Here is a 22,127-nt window from a genome sequence, read left to right on the forward strand (position 1 = left end):
CGCACTGCAGAGCCAGGCTGGGGCAGCTGAAGCTTTGTACCACACTGCAGCACTTCTCCAGTTCATGAATGGTGTGCGCTGGGCGTCCCAGAGACTGGCCGACCCTCTGAGGCACCCTGCGCAACCACTTGTATGCTCACTTTCAAATGCTAGGAATGCGATTATTGAGCAAAGCAATCACCTGGGTGTCTCACTTAATGACAGCAACAACTCACAACTGCAGTTCCAATCTCAGTTCTGGTTGTAAGTTGAGGACTATAAGTAAACAATTAGGAAGCCAATGACCAATTAAGCAAGCATTCTTTGATGAACATCAACTGAACAAGGGTGTTTTAAAAAATAAAATGGCTTAGCAACCTGTTCACAAATTACATTTCAGACAATTAAATCAAATTTTTAGAGTACTGCTTCAAGCTGAGCTAGAAAAACAATCAACAGAGAAAACATTTAAGCATCTGCACAACATTGTACCAGCTGTTTTTGGATTCTTTTTCCCACATTTCCACTTTTATGCTGAAAATCAAACCAGTCTTGCAGGAACTCTTTTAATGCCCCCATAGTGTTATAGTTCTATTTGTAGGGTAAATACTGCTTAAAGGATGTTATTTATTTATTTTTATTCATTCACAGTTGTTTGAGGTCACTCATAGCCATTGGCATATCCATATCCAGTTTGACCATGTATCTATTCCAGGATTTCTCAAGCTTGGCAACTTTAAGAAGTGTGGAGTTCAAGTTCCCAGAATTCCCCAGACAGTATGGAGTTCATCTTAAAGTTGCTCAGGTTAAGAAACTGGTTTATTCTGTTAAGTAGATTATTCAGTGAAAGACAGCATGGCCTAAAATAGGGGTGTCAAACTGCCAGCCCACGGGCAGGATGTCTCATGCCAAAACCGTGCCCACCCCATTGCCAGCAATGGGGAAAAAATCATGATACGTCATGACACGTCACGTGACGTTGCAAGTTTGACACCCCTGGCCTAAACCATCCACTAAACTTCATGAGTGGATGACTATTAACCTCTAAGGGACAGCCACTTAAGTGTGAATTCTGCTTTTTTATTTCTGAAAGGAATAAAGTATTATTCAGAAATTGCTAATGAGTCTAAAGGTTGAAGCAGAAGCCAACTGAAGATCAGAAATAATATATATCTTATCTAAGTATTGACAGGTACAAATGTGAAAAGGAGAAGTTATAAATTGCAAGAGGAAATATCGAAATAACTATAGAAGACAACTGTGCTAACAGAAAATTAGATGGTGAAAGATAGGATATGGACAAAGGGGCTTTCTGGAACATGGGAAGGACGGTGGTTTTAGGCAGTCCAGAAAGTTTATCGGATGATTAGGGAAGGGGCATTGAGTGCGATAGGGGAGGGTGGAATCTGCGTTGGGGCTAGGATATAAAAATGTGTCAAACAGCTCTATAAGGGGTAGGTGAACTCCTGTGTGTGTTGCAGTCCACCAAGCCTTTGCAAACGCTTCATTTTGAATAAAACTTTGTTGCTGGAATTCCAAGTGAGTTTGTTTGTTTTGGGATCATGAGTCACATTCCAAACAACTTGGGGGCTCATCCTGGGACATCCAAACGGTCCCTGGATCACCGGGAGTGGCCACCCCTCAGGGGACAGGCACCACATCAATTTTTTTTTTATTAAAGAGTTTTACAAAAACAAAATTTTACAATATATCCCCAAATCCCTCCCACCCCAAACCCACCCACTTTCCCCCCCCACTTCCCAGAGCTAAATACAGGATTATAGTTACAATAATCATATTCTAAATAAAAATTATGCATAATATACAATTAACCAAATTCATAATGCGCTTTAACTCTCTTTTAACATAACTACAAACAACATACCAATAACAATATCCCACTAAAATCTACTCATAAGCTAAATGATACTTTTTAGTCCCATATTTGTTTTGAATATAATTTATCCATCTCCTCCAAACTGAAATATATCTTTCCTGTGAATAATCCTTTAGATAAGCAGAAATCTTAGACATTTCTGCAAGATTTGAAACTTTAAACACCCATTCTTCTACAGTGGGCAAACTATCCTTCTTCCAATATTGTCCCACCAGTAACCTTGCTGCTGTTATCATGTTCAACATCAAGTTAGTTTCTTTAACATCACAATCTACAACAATGCCCAATAAAAACAATTGCGGGGAAAACTTTATCTTTCTCTTAAAAATCTTTTGAATGTTCCACCAAATTTTAATCCAAAAAGCTTTTATATTTCTACAAGTCCACCACATGTGAAAATAGGTAGCTTCTAAACTACCACACCTCCAACATTTAGACTGTAAATTAGGATACATGTTGGACAATTTCTTGGGATCCAGATGCCATCTATAAAACATTTTATAAAAATTTTCTCTTAGATTTTGAGCCTGGGTAAATTTAACATTTCTAACCCAAATTATCTCCCAGGTGTCCAACGAAATTGGTTCCTGAATATTTTGTGCCCATTTTATCATGCAGTCTTTAACCAGTTCCGTTTCCGAATCCAATTCAATTAAAGCATTATATATCCTCTTTATATGTGCACAATTTGAATCTCTAATTTGCTTTACTAAATTTTGATCTGTAGTTGTGATGCCAACCTTTTGATCTGACTTCCACCTAGCTTTCAATTGGGTATATTGAAACCAAGAGTAACTTATGTTTTCTTGTCTTAACTCCTCTACTGGTTTAAGTTGGCCCGGTACATTGTATCAGCTGTTTTCGGATTCTTTTCCCCACATTTCCACTTTTATGCTAAAGAATCAAACCCGTCTTGCAGGAAGTCTTTTAATGCCCCCATAGCATTACAGTTCTGTTTGTAGGGTAAATACAGCTTAAAGGATGTTATTTATTTAGTTTTACTCATTCATAGTCATTCACAGCCATTGGCATATCCATCCTGAAGAAGAATCAAACCAGTCTTGCAGGAAGTCTCTTAATGCCCCCACAGTGTTTATAGGGTAAATACAGCTTAAAGGATGTTATTTATTTATTTTTATTCATTCAGAGTCGTTTGAGGTCACTCATACCCATTGGCATATCCATCCTGAAGAAGAATCAAACCAGTCTTGCAGGAAGTCTCTTAATGCCCCCACAGTGTTTATAGGGTAAATACAGCTTAAAGGATGTTATTTATTTATTTTTATTCATTCAGAGTCCTTTGAGGTCACTAATAGCCATTGGCATATCCATCCTCCAGTTTGGCCATGTATCTATTCCAGGATTTCTCAAGCTTGGCAACTTTAAGAAGTGTGGACTTCAAGTTCCCAGAATTCCCCAGCCAACATGGAGTTCTGTGGTTGAAGTCCACACATCTTAAAGTTGCTAAGGTTAAGAAACTGGTTTATTCTGTTAAATAAATTATTCAGTGAAAGACAGCATGGCCTAAAACAGGGGTCTTCAAACTCGGCCCTTTTATGACTCATGGACTTCAACTCCCAGAATTCCTCAGCCAGGCACACTGGCTGAGGAATTCTGGGAGTTGAAGTCCATGAGTCATAAAAGGGCCGAGTTTGAAGACCTCTGGCCTAAAACATCCACTAAGCTTCATGACTGGATGGCTATTAACCTCTAAGGGACAGCCACATAAGTGTGAATTCTGCTTTTTTAATTTTCTTTTCTCTTTCCTTTTCTTTTTTCCTCATCCTCATCCTCATCCTTTTGCCTATTCTTTGTGGCCAAAATCTGGAACCAAGCTATCTCTGCAGATCCTTTTCAAACACTGAATTGAAATAAGATCTTATTTCAAATGGGATTTTTAAAGGTTTTTTTTTTTAATCCAATTTGCCTTCCTGTAGGTTGAATCTCCAATTCTATTAATTAATTTTTATTTATGAATGTAGAAACTGGTTCAGTAAGACAATTCTAATTGTTATACAAAAGCAACTGTTGCAGTCAATGCAACAAAAGCGTAATAAGCTATTATTAAATATATAGAAATACAATTAAGCATTACTTAATTAATATCCCAGAAGCTGAACAGACTTCAAATTCTAAAGACCTTTATATTTTAGATACATTCTGAGAATGTTTCTGTGCTTTGTTGAGGGACACTTTATCCAGACATGGGTGCTTTCCATGGGTGCCCACTGCCCTTGGCTTTAGCATGTGTATCTCATATGAGTTAATTTGATTATTAGAGTCTACAATCAGGAAAAGAATTTAGACAGCAGAACATGAGGAAACAGCGTGGGGAATGCAGTTTTGGAATTACAGACTATAAGAATTCTAAGATAAAAAAAACAGAAGTCATAAATATTCTTTAAAGAATATTTGAAGTAACTTCCCCAGGTCTGGCATATTCCACGTGCCTCTAATGAAATTTTTTTAAAGAAAGCAGTTGGGTTAATTGGCATCAGCAGCAAGACAGAAAAGTCATCATTTCAGTTCACAGTCAGGTCACAAGTGTGAACCTTGGTGGAGCAGTGGGCTAATGCCTCCTTAAGTAACACCAGCTGCCTGCAATTAGTGCAGGTTCGCATCCCACCAGGCTCAAGGTTGACTCAGCCTTCCATCCTTCCGAGGTAGATAAAATGAGGACCCAGATTGTTGGGGGCAATAAGCTGACTTTGTAATAATGCCGCTTGGGGTGTGTGTGAAAGCCCTAATAAGCAGGCATATACATAGAATGAAGGCTACTGCTAAGCTTGTAAGCCGCCCTGAGTCTTCGGAGAAGGGCGGGATATAAATGGAATTAAAATAAATAAAAAAAATAAAAATAAACCTGCAGCGATTTTCTGGCAAAGTTCAAAATGTTCTTTACATTTGTAGTCAAATGCCATCTAACTTTGCTTATAAAGCGAGTATATGACTGAAGAAGCTACTTGGATAAGCAGTGAAATGTTTCAAACCAAAAAGAAAAGAAATCCAGTTGTCGTGACTCAACTTCCAAACTTAAAAAGTGAGATTTTTCTTTTAAAAAATGAAGAAAGCATTCATCTCATGGAGGAGAAGAGATGGGATAATTCCCAGAACAAACATGGAGAAGAAATATACCGTATATACTTGAGTATAAGCCGAATGCCGAAGTTTGGGGAGGTTTGGGGAGGTGCGCGCGCACCTCCCCAAACCTCCCCAAACGTCGGCAGGTCTCCGGACCTCCGCGCCTTGCCTGCCTGCTTCTTTCCACAGCGGAAAGAAGCAGGCAGGCAGGGCGCGGAGGAACGGAGACCTGCCAACGTTTGGGGAGGTTTGGGCGCCTCCCCAAACCTCCCCAAACGTCGGCAGGTCTCCGTTCCTCCTGCCGACGTTTGGGGAGGTTTGGGGAGGCGCCCAAACCTCCCCAAATGTCGGCAGGTCTGCGCGGAGGAACGGTGACCTGCCGACGTTTGGGGAGGTTTGGGGAGGCGCCCAAACCTCCCCAAACGTCGGCAGGAGGAACGGACACCTGCCGACGTTTGGGGAGGCGCCCAAACCTCCCCAAACGTCGGCAGGAGGAACGGAGACCTGCCGACGTTTGGGGAGGTTTGGGGAGGCGCCCAAACCTCCCCAAACGTCGGCAGGTCTGCGCGGAGGAACGGAGACCTGCCGACGTTTGGGGAGGTTTGGGGAGGCGCCCAAACCTCCCCAAACTTCGGCAGGTCTGCGCAGAGGAACGGAGACCTGCCGACGTTTGGGGAGGTTTGGGGAGGCGCCCAAACCTCCCCAAACGTCGGCAGGAGGAACGGAGACCTGCCGACGTTTGGGGAGGTTTGGGGAGGCGCCCAAACCTCCCCAAACGTCGGCAGGTCTGCGTGGAGGAACGGAGACCTGCCGACGTTTGGGGAGGTTTGGGGAGGCGCCCAAACCTCCCCAAATGTCGGCAGGTCTGCGCGGAGGAACGGTGACCTGCCGACGTTTGGGGAGGTTTGGGGAGGCGCCCAAACCTCCCCAAACGTCGGCAGGAGGAACGGACACCTGCCGACGTTTGGGGAGGTTTGGGGAGGCGCCCAAACCTCCCCAAACGTCGGCAGGTCTGCGCGGAGGAACGGAGACCTGCCGACGTTTGGGGAGGCGCCCAAACCTCCCCAAACGTCGGCAGGAGGAACGGAGACCTGCCGACGTTTGGGGAGGTTTGGGGAGGCGCCCAAACCTCCCCAAACGTCGGCAGGTCTGCGCGGAGGAACGGAGACCTGCCGACGTTTGGGGAGGTTTGGGGAGGCGCCCAAACCTCCCCAAACGTCGGCAGGAGGAACGGAGACCTGCCGACGTTTGGGGAGGTTTGGGGAGGCGCCCAAACCTCCCCAAACTTCGGCAGGTCTGCGCAGAGGAACGGAGACCTGCCGACGTTTGGGGAGGTTTGGGGAGGCGCCCAAACCTCCCCAAACGTCGGCAGGAGGAACGGAGACCTGCCGACGTTTGGGGAGGTTTGGGGAGGCGCCCAAACCTCCCCAAACGTCGGCAGGTCTGCGTGGAGGAACGGAGACCTGCCGACGTTTGGGGAGGTTTGGGGAGGCGCCCAAACCTCCCCAAACGTCGGCAGGTCTGCGCGGAGGAACGGAGACCTGCCGACGTTTGGGGAGGTTTGGGGAGGTGCCCAAACCTCCCCAAACGTCGGCAGGTCTGCGCGGAGGAGCGGAGACCTGCCGACGTTTGGGGAGGTTTGGGGAGGCGCCCAAACCTCCCCAAACGTCGGCAGGTCTGCGCGGAGGAACGGAGACCTGCCGACGTTTGGGGAGGCACCCAAACCTCCCCAAACGTCGGCAGGAGGAACGGAGACCTGCCGACGTTTGGGGAGGTTTGGGGAGGCGCCCAAACCTCCCCAAACGTCGGCAGGTCTGCGCGGAGGAATGGAGACCTGCCGACGTTTGGGGAGGTTTGGGGAGGCGCCCAAACCTCCCCAAACGTCGGCAGGAGGAACGGAGACCTGCCGACGTTTGGGGAGGTTTGGGGAGGCGCCCAAACCTCCCCAAACTTCGGCAGGTCTGCGCAGAGGAACGGAGACCTGCCGACGTTTGGGGAGGTTTGGGGAGGCGCCCAAACCTCCCCAAACGTCGGCAGGAGGAACGGAGACCTGCCGACGTTTGGGGAGGTTTGGGGAGGCGCCCAAACCTCCCCAAACGTCGGCAGGTCTGCGTGGAGGAACGGAGACCTGCCGACGTTTGGGGAGGTTTGGGGAGGCGCCCAAACCTCCCCAAACGTCGGCAGGTCTGCGTGGAGGAACGGAGACCTGCCGACGTTTGGGGAGGTTTGGGGAGGTGCCCAAACCTCCCCAAACGTCGGCAGGTCTGCGCGGAGGAGCGGAGACCTGCCGACGTTTGGGGAGGTTTGGGGAGGCGCCCAAACCTCCCCAAACGTCGGCAGGTCTGCGCGGAGGAACGGAGACCTGCCGACGTTTGGGGAGGCACCCAAACCTCCCCAAACGTCGGCAGGAGGAACGGAGACCTGCCGACGTTTGGGGAGGTTTGGGGAGGCGCCCAAACCTCCCCAAACGTCGGCAGGTCTGCGCGGAGGAACAGAGACCTGCCGACGTTTGGGGAGGCGCCCAAACCTCCCCAAACGTCGGCAGGAGGAACGGAGACCTGCCGACATTTGGGGAGGTTTGGGGAGGCGCCCAAACCTCCCCAAACGTCGGCAGGTCTCCGTTCCTCCGCGCCCTGCCTGCCTGCTTCTTTCCGCTGCGGAAAGAAGCAGGCAGGCAGGGCGCGGAGGTCCGGAGACCTGCCGATGTTTGGGGAGGTTTGGGGAGGTGCGCGCGCACCTCCCCAAATCTCCCCAAACTTCGGCAGGTCTCCGGACGGCGGCGGCTTGGGAGAGGTGCGCGCGATCCTGGAAGCACCGAAGCCTCGGCCGCGCGCAAGTCCTCGGTAAGCTCCCGGCGGTCACTTGCTTCGCGTCTCCTGAGGGAAGGGGGGGCGACTGGAGCGGGCGTGTTTCCTCGCCTGCTGGGCACCGCGATTTGCCCGGGGAACGCTCGGGCCCCGAATGGCAGCGTGGAGCGAGGAAGCGGACAGCCAGGGCTTCCCCGAGAGCCGCGGCCACACAGGGTATTCCTGTGTATTCAGGCTTGCAAAATGGCGGATCGAGCCTCTGCTGGCGGCAGAGGCTTGCAGAACGGCGGATCGGCTTATACTCGAGTCAATAACTTTTTCCAGTTTTGGGGGGTGAAATTGGGGGTCTCGGCTTATACTCGAGTCGGCTTATACTCAAGTATATATGGTAGTTATTTTTTAACTTGGAAAATTTTGATAGAATTGCCATGCATATAGAAGGAAACATCTCTAAGTTAACTTTACAACAAAAAAAACTTCCAGGAAACAACAACAGAGAAGGAGCAGACAAAACAAATAAGTGAACATAAAATTGAAAATAGAGACTCAAAGACATAACTTAACAAAGCGAGAAAACATGATTTAATCCTAGTGGGGAAAAATTTATGAGAAATAGAAAAAACAACTCATCCCTTAAGACTACAAAATAAATCTGAGGACAAAAAAACAGATTGAATAAAATGGAATGTAGAGAAGTTGAAAACATCAGAGGGAAAGGAAGTGATAAGAGAAGCAAAGAAGGAGAAAGAGAAAAAGATTTTCAAGAAACATGGAAAGGCAAAAGCCTCACATAAAGAGTACATGAATATATGAATATATGGAAAAACGTTTTTATTCAGCAAAACACATTGATCAAGATACTGGTCAAAGGAAAAAGATCAAAGTGAAAATTAAGAAAATAGACGATGGGATTTACCAGACAGAATATATAAAAAATAAACATTTGTTTGACTATGGTTAAAGAAATATAAAAGATTCTGAATACATATGTCATTCTAAGAGAGATGAATTCCTTAAATAATACCGTATGCTTTTTTTCCTCTTTTTATTTTATTTCTTGATATAAGTAAGATAATATTGCTGAAATGATGAAGGAAATGTTTTAGATAATTAAATGTGTCTGAATTTAGGGAAATTATAATGTATAAAAAAGAAAAAAATGTTTTGAATAAGAGTTAAAGCATTAGATGACTAGACACATTAAATGGAATATGTAAAGATTAAATATATTTTAATCAGGGTTAAAAAAAATAAGAAATTTTGGGAATGAATATATATTAGCTTAGGAGGAATATATATTTTAAGTAGTATTTTACTTTTTATATTTCTTTAATCTTGCTCATTTTTCCTTTTCTTTACTGTTTTTATCTATTCTTTAACAAATGTAAAATTGTTGAGATGGTTTATATGGGAAAAATGGATTTAAATATTTAAATGTAATTATCTGTTGAGAAAATCTTAACCAGCAAGAATACTTTGAACTTTATGGGAGAAACAAATCTAAATACAGACTATAGCAGGATATAAGATGAGGCAACCAGAATGATTAGACAGAAAATAAATATTATATAGATGTGATCATTATTTCTAGGAATATTGGGGGGAAATCATATATGTAACTTTTATTTATCAAAATAATAAGAACTGTATTATTTCAAGGTTTGCAAAGAAGACATTTTGGGGAAAAGGAGATTTCAACTATTGCCCTGTACACCGCCCTGAGTCCTTCGGGAGAAGGGCGGTATAAAAATATAATAAATAAATAAATAAATAAATAAATAAATAAATAAATAAATAAATAAATAAATAAATAAATAAATAAATAAATAAATAAATAAATGTACTATGTGGATTATGGATCATAGAAACCAACTGTTAATTATTTTTCTTTACAAATGTAAACCCAGCAAACACACTGTTTACCAACTATTGAGTGATTTATGTTTTTAAAAATCAATAAAATATATGGGGGGGATAAAATTGTGTACAAAATCAATTAATGTCAGTGCATGGGAAGTTTGAATGACAGTGTTGGAAGAGCATCAGGCTAGCCAAATATCCACCTGGTGAGAAATATTTGAGTAGAAGGATACTTTGAATGTTGTAATCTTTGCAGAAATCTGGGAATCAGGATTCTCCCACGAATCAACATTCAAGTATTATACACTAGATGGCACAACACCCTGAGACCTAGCCAATCAGAAAATCTCCAGATATAGCAGAATAATAGAGTTGGAAGGGACCTTAGAGGTCTTCTAATCCAATCCCCAGTTTAAGCAGGAAACCCTATGACATTTCAAGACAAATGATTGTCCAATCTCTTCTTAAGAACCTCCAGTGTTGGGATCACACGCAACTTTTGGAGGCACGTTGTTCTGGAGGCAAGTTGTTAATTGTTCTGTCAGGAAATTTCTCCTTAGTTCTAGGTTGGCTCTGTGAAGCACTAACATTTACTTGAGTATAATTCTCAGGTCAGATTAATTTCATTATAGGTATTATAACAGCTACTTGGAAGGATTATCTCAAAAAATTAAGCAAGCAAGAATTTGAATAAGAGTCCGCCAAGAAAACGCTTGGGATTGGGAAGCAAAACCCCTTCCAAGTAGCAACCCCTTTCACACTGCTGCTGAGAAAAGAAGATGGACATTGAAATCAAAAGGAATTAAGCTTGGGTGAAGAGGATTTATTTGTGATGAGGTCCTTTGTGTGACCAGAGAAGCAGAAGGAATGACTCTGTGTCCATTTCTGCTCATTTTATAGCAATTTAGATGTAGCATAGGAGACTTCCAGAACTCTAGTTAGAAGATGGTTCAATGATACATGTAAAAGAATGGAACAAATGAACAGAACCAGAGGCAAAAAATCCAGAATAAGAAAAAACAGGAAAATGCCATCCTTTTGCATATTCCATTTTTGTATGTGTTTTATTCAGTTATGTTCTCACTGCTGTTCTTGGCTACCTTGGGAAGCTGTGCAGATGACAAAAACCCCCTAGAGGAATGCTTCCGAGAAGATGACTATGAAGAATTTCTAGAGATCGCCAAAAATGGTCTGAAAAAGACATCAAACCCAAAACACATCGTGGTTGTAGGAGCTGGAATGTCTGGGCTTAGTGCAGCCTATGTTCTTGCAGGGGCTGGACATAAGGTAAGCCACTGATTTTTTAGGAGCTGGAATGTCTGGGCTTAGTGCAGCCTATGTTCTTGCAGGGGCTGGACATAAGGTAAGCCACTGATTTTTGTCTATCAACAATTGGACAACAACAGCACCATTTAGCGAAAAGTCAAGTTGGCACCAACAATCATGCAGTTGAAGCCCCATCCTTTTTATGTCCATCATGAAATAGAAAAGGACAGATTTTCACTGCACAGTCATAGATGCCATCTTGGGTTTTTTGGGCCCCAGTCCTTTTATGTAGTGAGTTGCTTTTACAGGCAAGGAGCGACACAGCATCATAGCATAGCTTTATTGCAACAGGAAAAGAACTACCCGAACAACAGGTAATGGCCAGTACTTATACACTTAAGCCCTCAGGTGTTCACCCAATTACCTGCCTGGAACCTCCCGCCCAAATATGAATGTTCCCGCTGAAACGGTTGGGACTGTCAGGGTCCCCTGAGGACTAGCCTCGGCTTGGCAGGAAATACCCGCTTAGCTTCTCTATAATAGGCGAGAGTCCAGTGGCTTAGCAAATTTACAATACAGTACATAACAAGTCCCATTGATGAGCGCCTTAGTGGAGAGAATATGTAGATGACATTGGATAGGCTCAGCAAGCCTTGGCATTTTCTCCCAATGTTCCATTCTTGTAGCTAGCAGAATTTCTAACCCTTACCCTCACCTGCCTTCACAGATACTTCCTTGGGGTACAGGTTCCTAAGAATCTGACAGCACCCACCCATTAAAAAATGCATTCTGGAGGGAGATACTAATCTAATTTGAAAAGCAGATCCTCACTTGTGTAGTATCTATTAGGTGAATGCCCCAGCAGAAGTGATAGAGGACATAGATACAGACTATGTCTGTCATGCTCTTCCTCGGAATTTCAAAATGCAGAAAAACAGTATGAAATAGTAAACCAAGGAAATCAAGATATCAAAAAAGAAAAAGTAATTTAGGTAAATCTAGTTTGTTCCAATCTGGTTCACTATACCTCTCCCTGCCTTATTTCCTAATGTTTTTATTTTCATCCTGTCCATGTGCTGCGTCCTACTTACTTTCTGTTATCTGAACCTTTCAAGTTCTCTTTTTGAGGACCATTCCAACTCCCCTTAACCATAATTTTCCCACACTCGTCTTCCCTTTCAACTCTTTCACTCTTCATTCAAATACTGGTTTTGAGAGTTAGTCCTCATTCATTCTTTCTACATGATCAAACCATCTCAAAAGACTTCTTCCGTTCCACTCACTTCCTTTTGAATACAATCCATATGCTTCCATCAGTCATTTATCTTGACCCAATCCACCCATACACTCACTCACACTCACTCACACTCACTCACTCACTCTCTCTCTCTCTCCATTTAACTTGGTGGAGCAGTGGGCTAATGCCTCCCTAAGTAACACCAGCTGCCTGCAATTAGTGCAGATTCGAGTCCCACCAGGCTCATTGATTTGTTCTTCTTAGATTGTAAGCCGCCCTGAGTCTTCGGAGAAGGGCGGGATATAAATGGGATTAAAAAAAACACTTTTGTATCTCTCCTGACATAGCCTGCTCTCATTTTCATAGAACAAAATGGGCAGAAGAACTCTACAGAGCCATTTTCCTTTCTCCTCATCCGACCTCCAAACATTTGCTGATTATTTTCACAGCATCTTCAGCTTAGCCTAGGATGGTGATAGATAATTAAGTGCCATCTGTTTATTGGTGACCCCTCATCCCAAAGAGAGATGGTCTTAAATAAGAGAGGAGGTCCCTGGGGCATCACATATTGATATAACCAGGAATTGTTTACCCTTTATGGCTACTAACTGAAACACCTATTAAGAGGAGCCTAATCACTTTAGAATGGTGCCTCTTACTCCCAACTCTTGGGTAATCCAGAAGGATAAGATGAAGGCTCTGAAAGCAAATGAAATATCTAGCAGGATTATGAGAGCTGCATTCTCCCCTCCCAAGCCCCAGAGATTATACTTTAGAGCAATCCAGTCCGTTTTTCTCACGAGCCTGAGCCTGGACCCTGGCTGAAAGGGAGATAGATAATCCATTTCCTCTAGGATCCTATGTAACTTATCTCTTCCTCTTTTTAAACATCCTTCCTCACAATGTGAAGGTGGTAGACAGTGCAAGAGTCATCGCATGTAGCCAAGTCAAGTGTGGGTTCAAAAGCACTCAGTCATCTCCACTTTTATTTTTGTGCTATTTATGCTCCAAGTGTCTTCAGTTGCTTCATCTGGGAAACCAAAGTGTTGCTTGGCCTTAGAAACTAGAGAGCGATTGGAGGGGCAATCCTCTCCATTGCCCTGCAATCTCCAGGAATTCACAAGGTGCAAGATTGTCAGGAAAATTCCCAAGCATCCTCTGGAAACCCTGTGGATCTGTTGGACACTGAAAAGGACATAGACCAGGGATCTTCAAACTTGGCCCTTTTATGACTTGTGGACTTCAACTCCCAGAATTCCTCAGCTAGCATGCCTGGCTGAGGAATTCTGGGATTTGAAGTCCACATAAAACGGCCAAGTTTGAAGACCCCTGACATAGACCATTTGAATAGGCCATGCTACCTAGCAGAGATCCAGAATACTAAGGATAATACATTTTGACCAGAAAGTGATCTGAGCACAGCAAACGTGTAGACTCTGATGGCTGATTCTGAGGTGTTAGCACAGAACCTTTTTTTGTGGCTGCAGTGGTCCATCTTGATGTGGGCTTTGAACTTCCCAGGAGGGAGAAACTCAGTTTGTATTGCACAGTGACTGCAACGGTCATCATGCTGTTTAGAATAAATAAATAAAGAAAATGTTACTAAACCAAGTTTAAATTGATTAAAACAAAGAAGACAAAGCAAAGAAAAAGTCCTGATTGCAAAGAATAGATCTCCTTAGATTCTAAGACATATTCAGGTGGGACAGCTGAAGTTCAAATGCTATTTCACACAAAATATTCACTGCACACAAAAAATGGTGGGAAGCAAATAAATGGGATAGAACTTCCAATAATTGTCAAGCTTAACAAATTTCAACAGTGCAATTCCGCTATTTGAACTGTTGGGACTCTATTGCGGGAAGGTGCCTCAAGGAACACTAATGAGAAAGGTCTCGAGTGTCAGAAGGGAAAGATGACAAATGTTGAGAAGAACAGTTAACATAGAAAGATGCCAACTTGTGGTAAGGAACCTTAGGGAAGGGAAGAGTGCACACAACCATAAAATACTGACATCTCAAATACAATGCTATGAAGTCTCCCCAAAATAAGTCACAAAGCAGCCGAGCAGTGACGTTTTAATAAGAAACCATTGTCAAATGAGGCAGTGGCTTTCCTATTTGCCTTCAGGTGACAGTTCTTGAAGCCAGTGAACGTGCGGGAGGACGAGTGAGGACTCATCGAAATGTCGAAGAAGGCTGGTATGCCAATCTTGGGCCCATGCGTATACCTGAGAAACACAGGTGAGATGTGAGATGATCAAGTTTACTTATCTCTTCTCCTGGCATACTAAGACTGGATGGTTGTGGAGGTATGTCCTGTAACAACATTGCTATTTTAGACTCTGGGAATGTCAGCCAACATTAAATTCCACATATTTGTAGGGGTGGTTCAGGAGCTATTTAAAACTTGGCAGCAGAGCTCACACCAATTTATACTAAACGAACAGGACAAACGTGATAAGGAATGGAATGGAATATTGCTCCTGGAGCATTCACAGGATTGGTTAAGCTAATTTTCTTTAGAAATAAGAGGACAAATTAGGTGGAAACATCTAGCTTGGCTTTCAAAAAAGCTAAGCACGCCCAACGTGATATTGTTTAGTGCTTGGATGGGAGACTACTAGGAAATCCCAAGACTGTAGGCTCCACTGAGAAGTCAAAAAAAGTGGCCTAGAAGGACAAATAACTGGGAATAAAATAAGTTTAATTTGGATTGGAATCATTCTCTTTGACCTTATCTTTCTTCCATGTATCTATTCATGTGAGAAAAATAAGCCCGATTCATTTTGATAAGACAATGGTTTGTAAGGGTTTATCAACCAATTTGAGAATTGTTGCTGTTTTTCTGTGCTGGTTTTTTTCTCTCTTCTCAATTGGTAGCTCTTTTTTTTATGGAGGGGAAAAGCTGTGTTGAAACTGGAAGTTCTGGCTAAATGTGTGCAGTTTTACTTTATATATGGAAAGCAAAGTGAGATAGTGATGCTCCAGAAATGATGACAGAATAATTATTTGACTTTCACATTTGCACTTTAATTCTCTCGATAATCAGATACACTCTTCTGCACAGAACTATACATCATTCTTTATATATATATTTCTTTCACTGTTTTCTCCTTCCCTCTCCCCAGGATTGTCCGGGAATATATCAGAAAGTTTGGTCTGCAATTGAATGAATTTGTTCAGGAAACTGACAATGGCTGGTATTTTATCAAAAACATCAGGAAGAGAGTAGGGGAAGTCAATAAAGACCCTGGCCTCTTGAAATATCCCGTGAAGCCTTCAGAAGAAGGCAAAAGCGCTGGACAGCTATATGAAGAGTCGCTCAAAAAGGTTCAGATAAGTCCTAAAATTTATTTTTAATCAGGAAATTTATGCTATGACTTGTTTCAAGCAGTGAATCATATAGACAGAAGGTTCCAAAAACCCTCTCCAAAACTAGTTTATAATCCCGAGCTGTCCTCAGGGTATGGTCAAAAAAGTCAAGGTGGAGGCCATAATAGGCCATAATAGGCCCTGCCTGTTTTTTAATGTACAGGGAGGGTTCCCATCTTGACAAAATGATAATTGTTGAATTCTTGATTGCTTTCCTGCAAGTGTTTTGTTATCAGCTTGGGATCAGCTTGGAGTTTCTTGGCTCATTATAAATGGTAGTTAGGCCTATCAGTCATGGTTGGGATGTGGGTTTTTTCCTTAATAGTTCCTTGAATAGGTTATTGTTTCTTCTTTGCTAAAGTTTATCTGGTCCTGTTTCGATTTCTCTAGGTTCATTAGTAGGTTCATTATTTCATCTTCTTGCTTTTGGCCCAGCTCCCCTCTCTCAACCCATCCCATTTCACAAGGTTGTTGTGGGAAAATAGGAGTGAGCATTAAATACCCTGACTTGAGCTGTATAAAAATAAAGGTAGTGTCAGAATCCATTTATATCACACTCATAATTGTATGTTTAAAACATTATTCCCCCCCTCATGGATTCTGCCATCTCCCGAGGAAGGAGGAGCGTATGTGGATTCAGCCTGCCTTAGGTTATTTCAAAGACCAAGGGAAACATTTTGAACTGGGGGAACAAAGGGGAGGGTTAGGGAAGAAGGTATCTGGCCTCTGTCTCCATTTGAATCTGTAAAGGAAGAAGGCAATAACCATAAAGATTCGAAGTTCCCTTTTTCCCATGAAAGGGATGACACAAAGTAAAATGATGGGGGGCTGACCAAATGGGGTTGAGGGAAGGGGGGTTGAACCGGGAACTCTTTATAAAGTTTCAATGTGTAAAACAATACCAAGTCCTGTCTTGTATTTCCACAACCAAGCATGTCCTAGTAAAAATTCCTTTTGGACTAGAACTGACTCCAAGAGTTTTTGTTTTCCTAAGACGTGGATTGGGGTGGGTCCTGACAGGTAGTATGTAAACACAAGAATAAATAAAACTACTATTAATAAAATAATGATAAAATGGTTCCTATTTTATAAAAATAGTGCTACACTTGCTAGAATGCATGTATCAGTACTATGTCCTTTTAATAAATCTTGCTCAAGAGAGCTCCAAGAGCTCTTGCTTAAGAATAAACCATTTTATTTCAGAGCAATCCCTAAAAACTAGCTTTTGAATGTGAAAAGAAAAATGGCATTCAGAAGTTAAGGCCACTCAGCACCTGGAATTTCTACACCTCTTAAGATTGAAAAGGTTGGAAAACTCTGGTCTAGCCACTCCATGCATCTGAAGGATTTATGCCTTTTAATAAAATATGTTAGTCGGAAATGATGGTATCAGACTCCACCTGATTTTTAACATTAGCCATAGGAGTCTCTTGAGAACACAACCCCATATACCATTTGAAGGCTTTTATGGCATCCTAAATACACCCTGAGCAATATTTAATTGCCATTGGGAACAATTAAAAAGGCAACTCCTAAGCTCATCTTGCTTTTCTGATCGGAATATTCCTACAACAGCTGACCATGCCAATCTCCAAGACTCACAGAGAAAAGTTAAGAGGGTTGACCAGTCAATGACAATACAATCTGCTCTTCGTACCCTCAGCAAATTAAAAATGGTCCGACATGGATAAAGTTATTCAAGCAGACATCAGTGGTATTTGTGCAGCTCTCAACCCGCTTGCTGAATTAACCCATTTTCTGAATGGGTTTCAGTTTGATACATTGGAAAGAAAGTTACCTTAATAAGCTATGTTTATATAAATATGGAAAAAAATGAAATATGTCGGGATTTCCCACCTGTATGCATTGACTTATGTGCAGCAACCATCATAAATGTGCACTGGTTGCTAAGTGACCAGATCATGATCATGTGATTGCAAGGATGCTTCTTTACATTTTAGTGACCATTCAAAGTTTGAAGGGTCACTAAACAGTGGAATTGTTTAACTAGGGACTACCTGTAATAGCTATGTGGAATCTTTAGCCTTTTCTAAGCTGGATTGTTTGCTTGCATCATTACCTGACTAGGTAATATCATCAGTTCTAATGAGTGTGTGGTTTGCTCCCTGTTTATATACAGAACTGTGTCCTGCCAGTATTGGCGGAACTGTCGTTTTCTCCTTGATTAGGGTATGTTTTCTGCTTGATTATTTGTCTGGTGTTAATACCTTAATGCTTATCTGGGAGTTGGTTGCTGGAGAGGATATGTTCTGTTCTTTTTTATTTCCTTTTCAGCTTTTTTATTTGAATGGTGTGTAGATGTGATTTAAGTCAATGTGTCTAATGATGGCTGATTTGTAGAATGCCAATCTCCTGGGAATTTCCTAGCATTTTGGGATTTAGTTTTGTTTAGGATGCTCATAGTTTCACAGTTGAAAAAATGACTGAATCAGTCTATGCCAGGGTTGTTCTTGGATTACTGAATGTTTTGCTTTATTTAGGATGTTTTGGAGGCTTTAGTTGGCTCTAATGGTCTTTTGGTTGTTTATGAGATATTATTGAGGTATGGTAGTGTTATCCCTTTCACATCCTTTTCACAGCTTCTGTCGGTTGAGCTGTAGTGCACTGAGTGGTCAGGCACTTTCTGATAAAATTGCACAAGTATCCATTTCATTTTCCTGATGTTCAAGGTTGTTGCAGTGTGTTTGTGCTAATCTATATAGTGTTCTTACACAGCTTCTCTTGTGGAAATCACTTGTTTATTGTAATAATGGATCACTTGTTTAGTGTAGGTTGTTTTTCAATAGACCTCCGTTTCTAATTTGTCATCATATCCTGTGCGGTTGAGGATATCCGGGAAGGGTAGCATGTTGGGTTTTTTCCCCGTGTGAATTTTATTCCTTGGAATATGTTGTTGATTGTCTAGTTGTTCCTTTTTTATTATGACAAAGCTGTTATCTTCATATTGGATCCATACTTATGGCTGTATGTGTGGGAGTGGCATAGTTTCAATATAGTGTTATAGTTTTATTATACCATACTGACTTTAATAATTTTTCCCCTTTGTCATAAACCTAATTCTAATCTATACAGTATAATACTCTATCAATATTGATTCTGCATTTGTCCTTTTTATGTGTGTCTTTTTTCTTTTGTTTGATGTAATACCTTTTTAATGACAAATACTTGCTTTTCCTTTCCCCTATGTCTCCTTTATCTTTTCCAAATCATTCTCAGGCTGTAGAAGAATTAAAAAGAACTAACTGCAGCTACATACTAAATAAATACGACACCTACTCAACGAAGGTATTTGGATTGTGCCTTGAAACCATGTCTCCAAACAGTACAGTTTGTGGCGGGGTGGGGTGGAGTAATCTTTAAGGTATATTATCGTGTTCTTCTCAGGGTATTATTAGAATATGAGACAAATTACTTACTGAACCATCTGAGAGTTTCAAATACTAAAATTAGCTGTGAGTTTCAAATACTAAAATGTACTGTGATCCAAAGAGTTTCAAATACTAAAATGAGCTGTGATCCAAAGAGCAAGATGGCAGTCAATGACAACGGTGTCATTGAAGATCCACCTGCTTTTATGAAGTTTTTATTTGCACATGCAACACAGTAAAACACAGGTTGGAGGGGTTTCCTTGTCATTCAGGATTCATGGCAATTGTGTCCACCCACCCACCCAAAGCCATGCAATGGCCTTCTTAAAAAGTATCCGGACCTAACTCGCATAACAGTCAGAGATACTGCCAGTTTGGCCAATTTTAACTTAGTTCTTCAAGTGGTGAGTAAGAACTTGACTCTCCCCAAATCAATCTGAATACTAATTGAACTGATTACAACATGCTTGCCATAAAGCCTGACTGTTGACGACAAATATAGGGAAGCACAACAAAAAAGTCATAAAGGCGTCACAGAAAGTACCAGATTTTCTTCTCAGGACATACAGGTTGCACTACATGCTTAACTTGGTCCTATTTTGTACTCATGATGATTTAACTCTAAGCTGGCTAACAAGCATTCTGTCTGGACTGAGACACTTGGACTGCAGCTTGTAAAGGATTTGGTCTAATGGAGAGGGTGGCCATATTATATTTAATAAACGAGATGGAATGCAATTAGTTCAAACAGCAAGCTACCATGTTGTCTGACTGGACAACGCCCCTTCTGCTTTGCCCTCCCAAATTCTGGGTCAGAATTGCCAATCGCTTTCTTTCCTGTGGTTAGACCTTAATAAGCATGTACACTTTTATAAGTGTATCATTAAATTAAATGTATATGTGCATAGTTAAAGCACTGAAATGCAGGCATATTCATGGATGCACAACAACAAACTTTAAAATATAGAATCCCTTCCTATTGTAACCTTGCTTGACATTTCCCCAGACATTGATTGTATCATCTCAAGCTTTATCCCATTTATTGAAAACCATGTAGAAATAGTCCTCAACTTACAACTGTTCGCTTAGTGACCGTTCAAAGTTACAACAGCAGTGGAAAAAGTGATTTATGACTGTTTTTCACACTTACGACCGTAGCATCTCTGTGGTCATGTGATGAAAATTAAGATACATGGTACCTGACTCATATTTATGACCTTTGCAGTGTCCCAGGGTCATGTAATCACCTTTTGTGACCTGACAATGAGTCAATGGGGAAGCCAGATTCATTTAACAACTGCAGTGATTCACTTAACAACTGTGACAGGAAAAGTCGTAAAATGGGGCAACACTCACTTAACAATTGACTCGCTTAACAACAGAAAATTTGGGCTCAGTTGTGGTTGTCAGTTGAGGACTACCTGTATATTGCTTTCAACAAAATGGAAGTTATTTAAAAGACAGATTATTCCCCTGGGGGTCATTAAGTGGAACAATAACAGAAGGATTCTGCTTTGTGCTTAAACCCCTAACTCAACACCTCCTCAGATTTAGAAAATTTGTCCTATTTGCAGCCCACCAGTTACAATCTGAAATCAAAGTTCTTGCTTTGAAAGGATGTTCTTGGACAATATATTGGAGACGGATTTCAGAATTTCTCTCCCCAAAACAGGAGTATCTAATTAAAGAAGCAAATCTGAGTCCTGGAGCTGTAGATATGATTGGAGACTTACTGAATGAAGATTCTGGCTATTATGTGTCTTTTATTGAGAGCCTGAAACATGATGATATCTTCGCTTATGAAAAAAGGTAAGCAAACCTGTATCACTTGGATTAAATGATTTCCTCATCATTGTCCCATTTTAAAGATGAAATCCCTTGTTTATCCATTAAAGGATCCATGGGAATCTGCAAGGGTCTGGAGATAAAAATCTGAAAGAGAGCAGGCTCATGAAACAGTCAAATCCTCACCTCATTGGTGTGGGAATGCACACAAACCCTTAACTCTTTGCTGCCAACTAAAGTCCTGGCGGCAGCTAGGAAATCTGGCATGGCTAGGTTGGGTATCTGTTAACCCAAACCCCAAGCTGGCAATTGAAACCAAATCTAACATAATATTGCAGTTGCAAGAAATGCCACTTATCAATAATGGTAACATTATCGCTAGAATTTTTTTTTTAATAAAAAATTTTACAGATACATTTTAAACATAAAACCCATCCCTCCCCCACCCCCACCCAACCTCCCCTCTCTCCCCCTCCCCCCCCCGACTTCCCAGAGCACAACACAGGGTAGGAACCGTAACCATCTTAAACTATAATATGCTAACTAACTATAATAACACTTTAAATCCTATCGCACTTTAGCTCTCCTTAAAAATAACTAAATAATAATAAATCTTATAAATCTAACACTTATTCAAATGCTAAATAAAACTTTTTAGTCCCATATTTATTCTGAATGTAATCAATCCATCTTTTCCATTCCAAGGTATATCTTTGTTGCGAATAATCTTTCAAATATGCTGAAATTTTTGCCATTTCTGCCAGGTTCAAAACTTATAAAGTCCATTCTTCTATAGTAGGCAAATCCTCCTTCCAATATTACGCTACCAAAAGTCTTGCTGACGTTATTAAATTCAACATCAGTTTAGTTTCTATAGCAATACAGTCTATAGAAATACCCAGCAAAAGTAATTGTGGAGAAAACTTTATATAATAATAATAATAATAATAATAATAATAATAATAATAATAATAATAATAATAATAATAATAATAATAATTTGGAAGAGACCTTGGAGGTCATCTAGTCCAACCCCCTGCTCAGGCAGGAAACCCTATACCATTTCAGGCAAATGGCTGTCCAGTCTCTTCTTAAAAACCTCCAGTGTTGGAGCATTCACCACCTCTGGAGGCAGGTTGTTCCACTGGTTAATTGCTCTAACTGTCAGGAAGTTTCTCCTTAGTTCTAGGTTGCTTCTCTCCTTGATTAGTTTCCATCCGTTGCTTCTTGTCTTGCTTTCAGGTGCTTTGGAGAATAGCTTGACTCCCTCTTCTTTGTGGCAGCCCCTAAGATATTGGAACACTGCTATCATGTCACCCCTCACCCTTCTCTTCATTAAACTACACATACCCAATTCCAGCAACCGTTCCCGATATGTTTTAGCCCCCAATCATCTTTGTTGCTCTTCTCTGTACCCTTTCTTAGAGTCTCGACATCTTTTTTACATCGTGG

At 41.7% G+C, this 22,127-nt stretch overlaps 1 protein-coding gene across 1 annotated transcript in view; it reads left to right on the plus strand.

Moving 5' to 3' along the window:
- Positions 1–22,127, plus strand: part of LOC310636304 (L-amino-acid oxidase) — a 30,085-nt gene that overhangs the window by 1,869 nt on the left and 6,089 nt on the right. The window contains exons 2-6 of the mRNA XM_083356029.1: positions 10,697–10,911; positions 14,258–14,370; positions 15,258–15,459; positions 18,739–18,807; positions 20,563–20,699. Coding sequence (XP_083212155.1) covers positions 10,697–10,911; positions 14,258–14,370; positions 15,258–15,459; positions 18,739–18,807; positions 20,563–20,699 — 736 coding nt within the window. The remainder of the gene's footprint in view (positions 1–10,696; positions 10,912–14,257; positions 14,371–15,257; positions 15,460–18,738; positions 18,808–20,562; positions 20,700–22,127) is intronic.

Source organism: Vipera ursinii (assembly GCF_947247035.1).
Source record: "Vipera ursinii genome assembly, chromosome: 2".
Lineage (NCBI taxonomy): Eukaryota > Metazoa > Chordata > Lepidosauria > Squamata > Viperidae > Vipera > Vipera ursinii.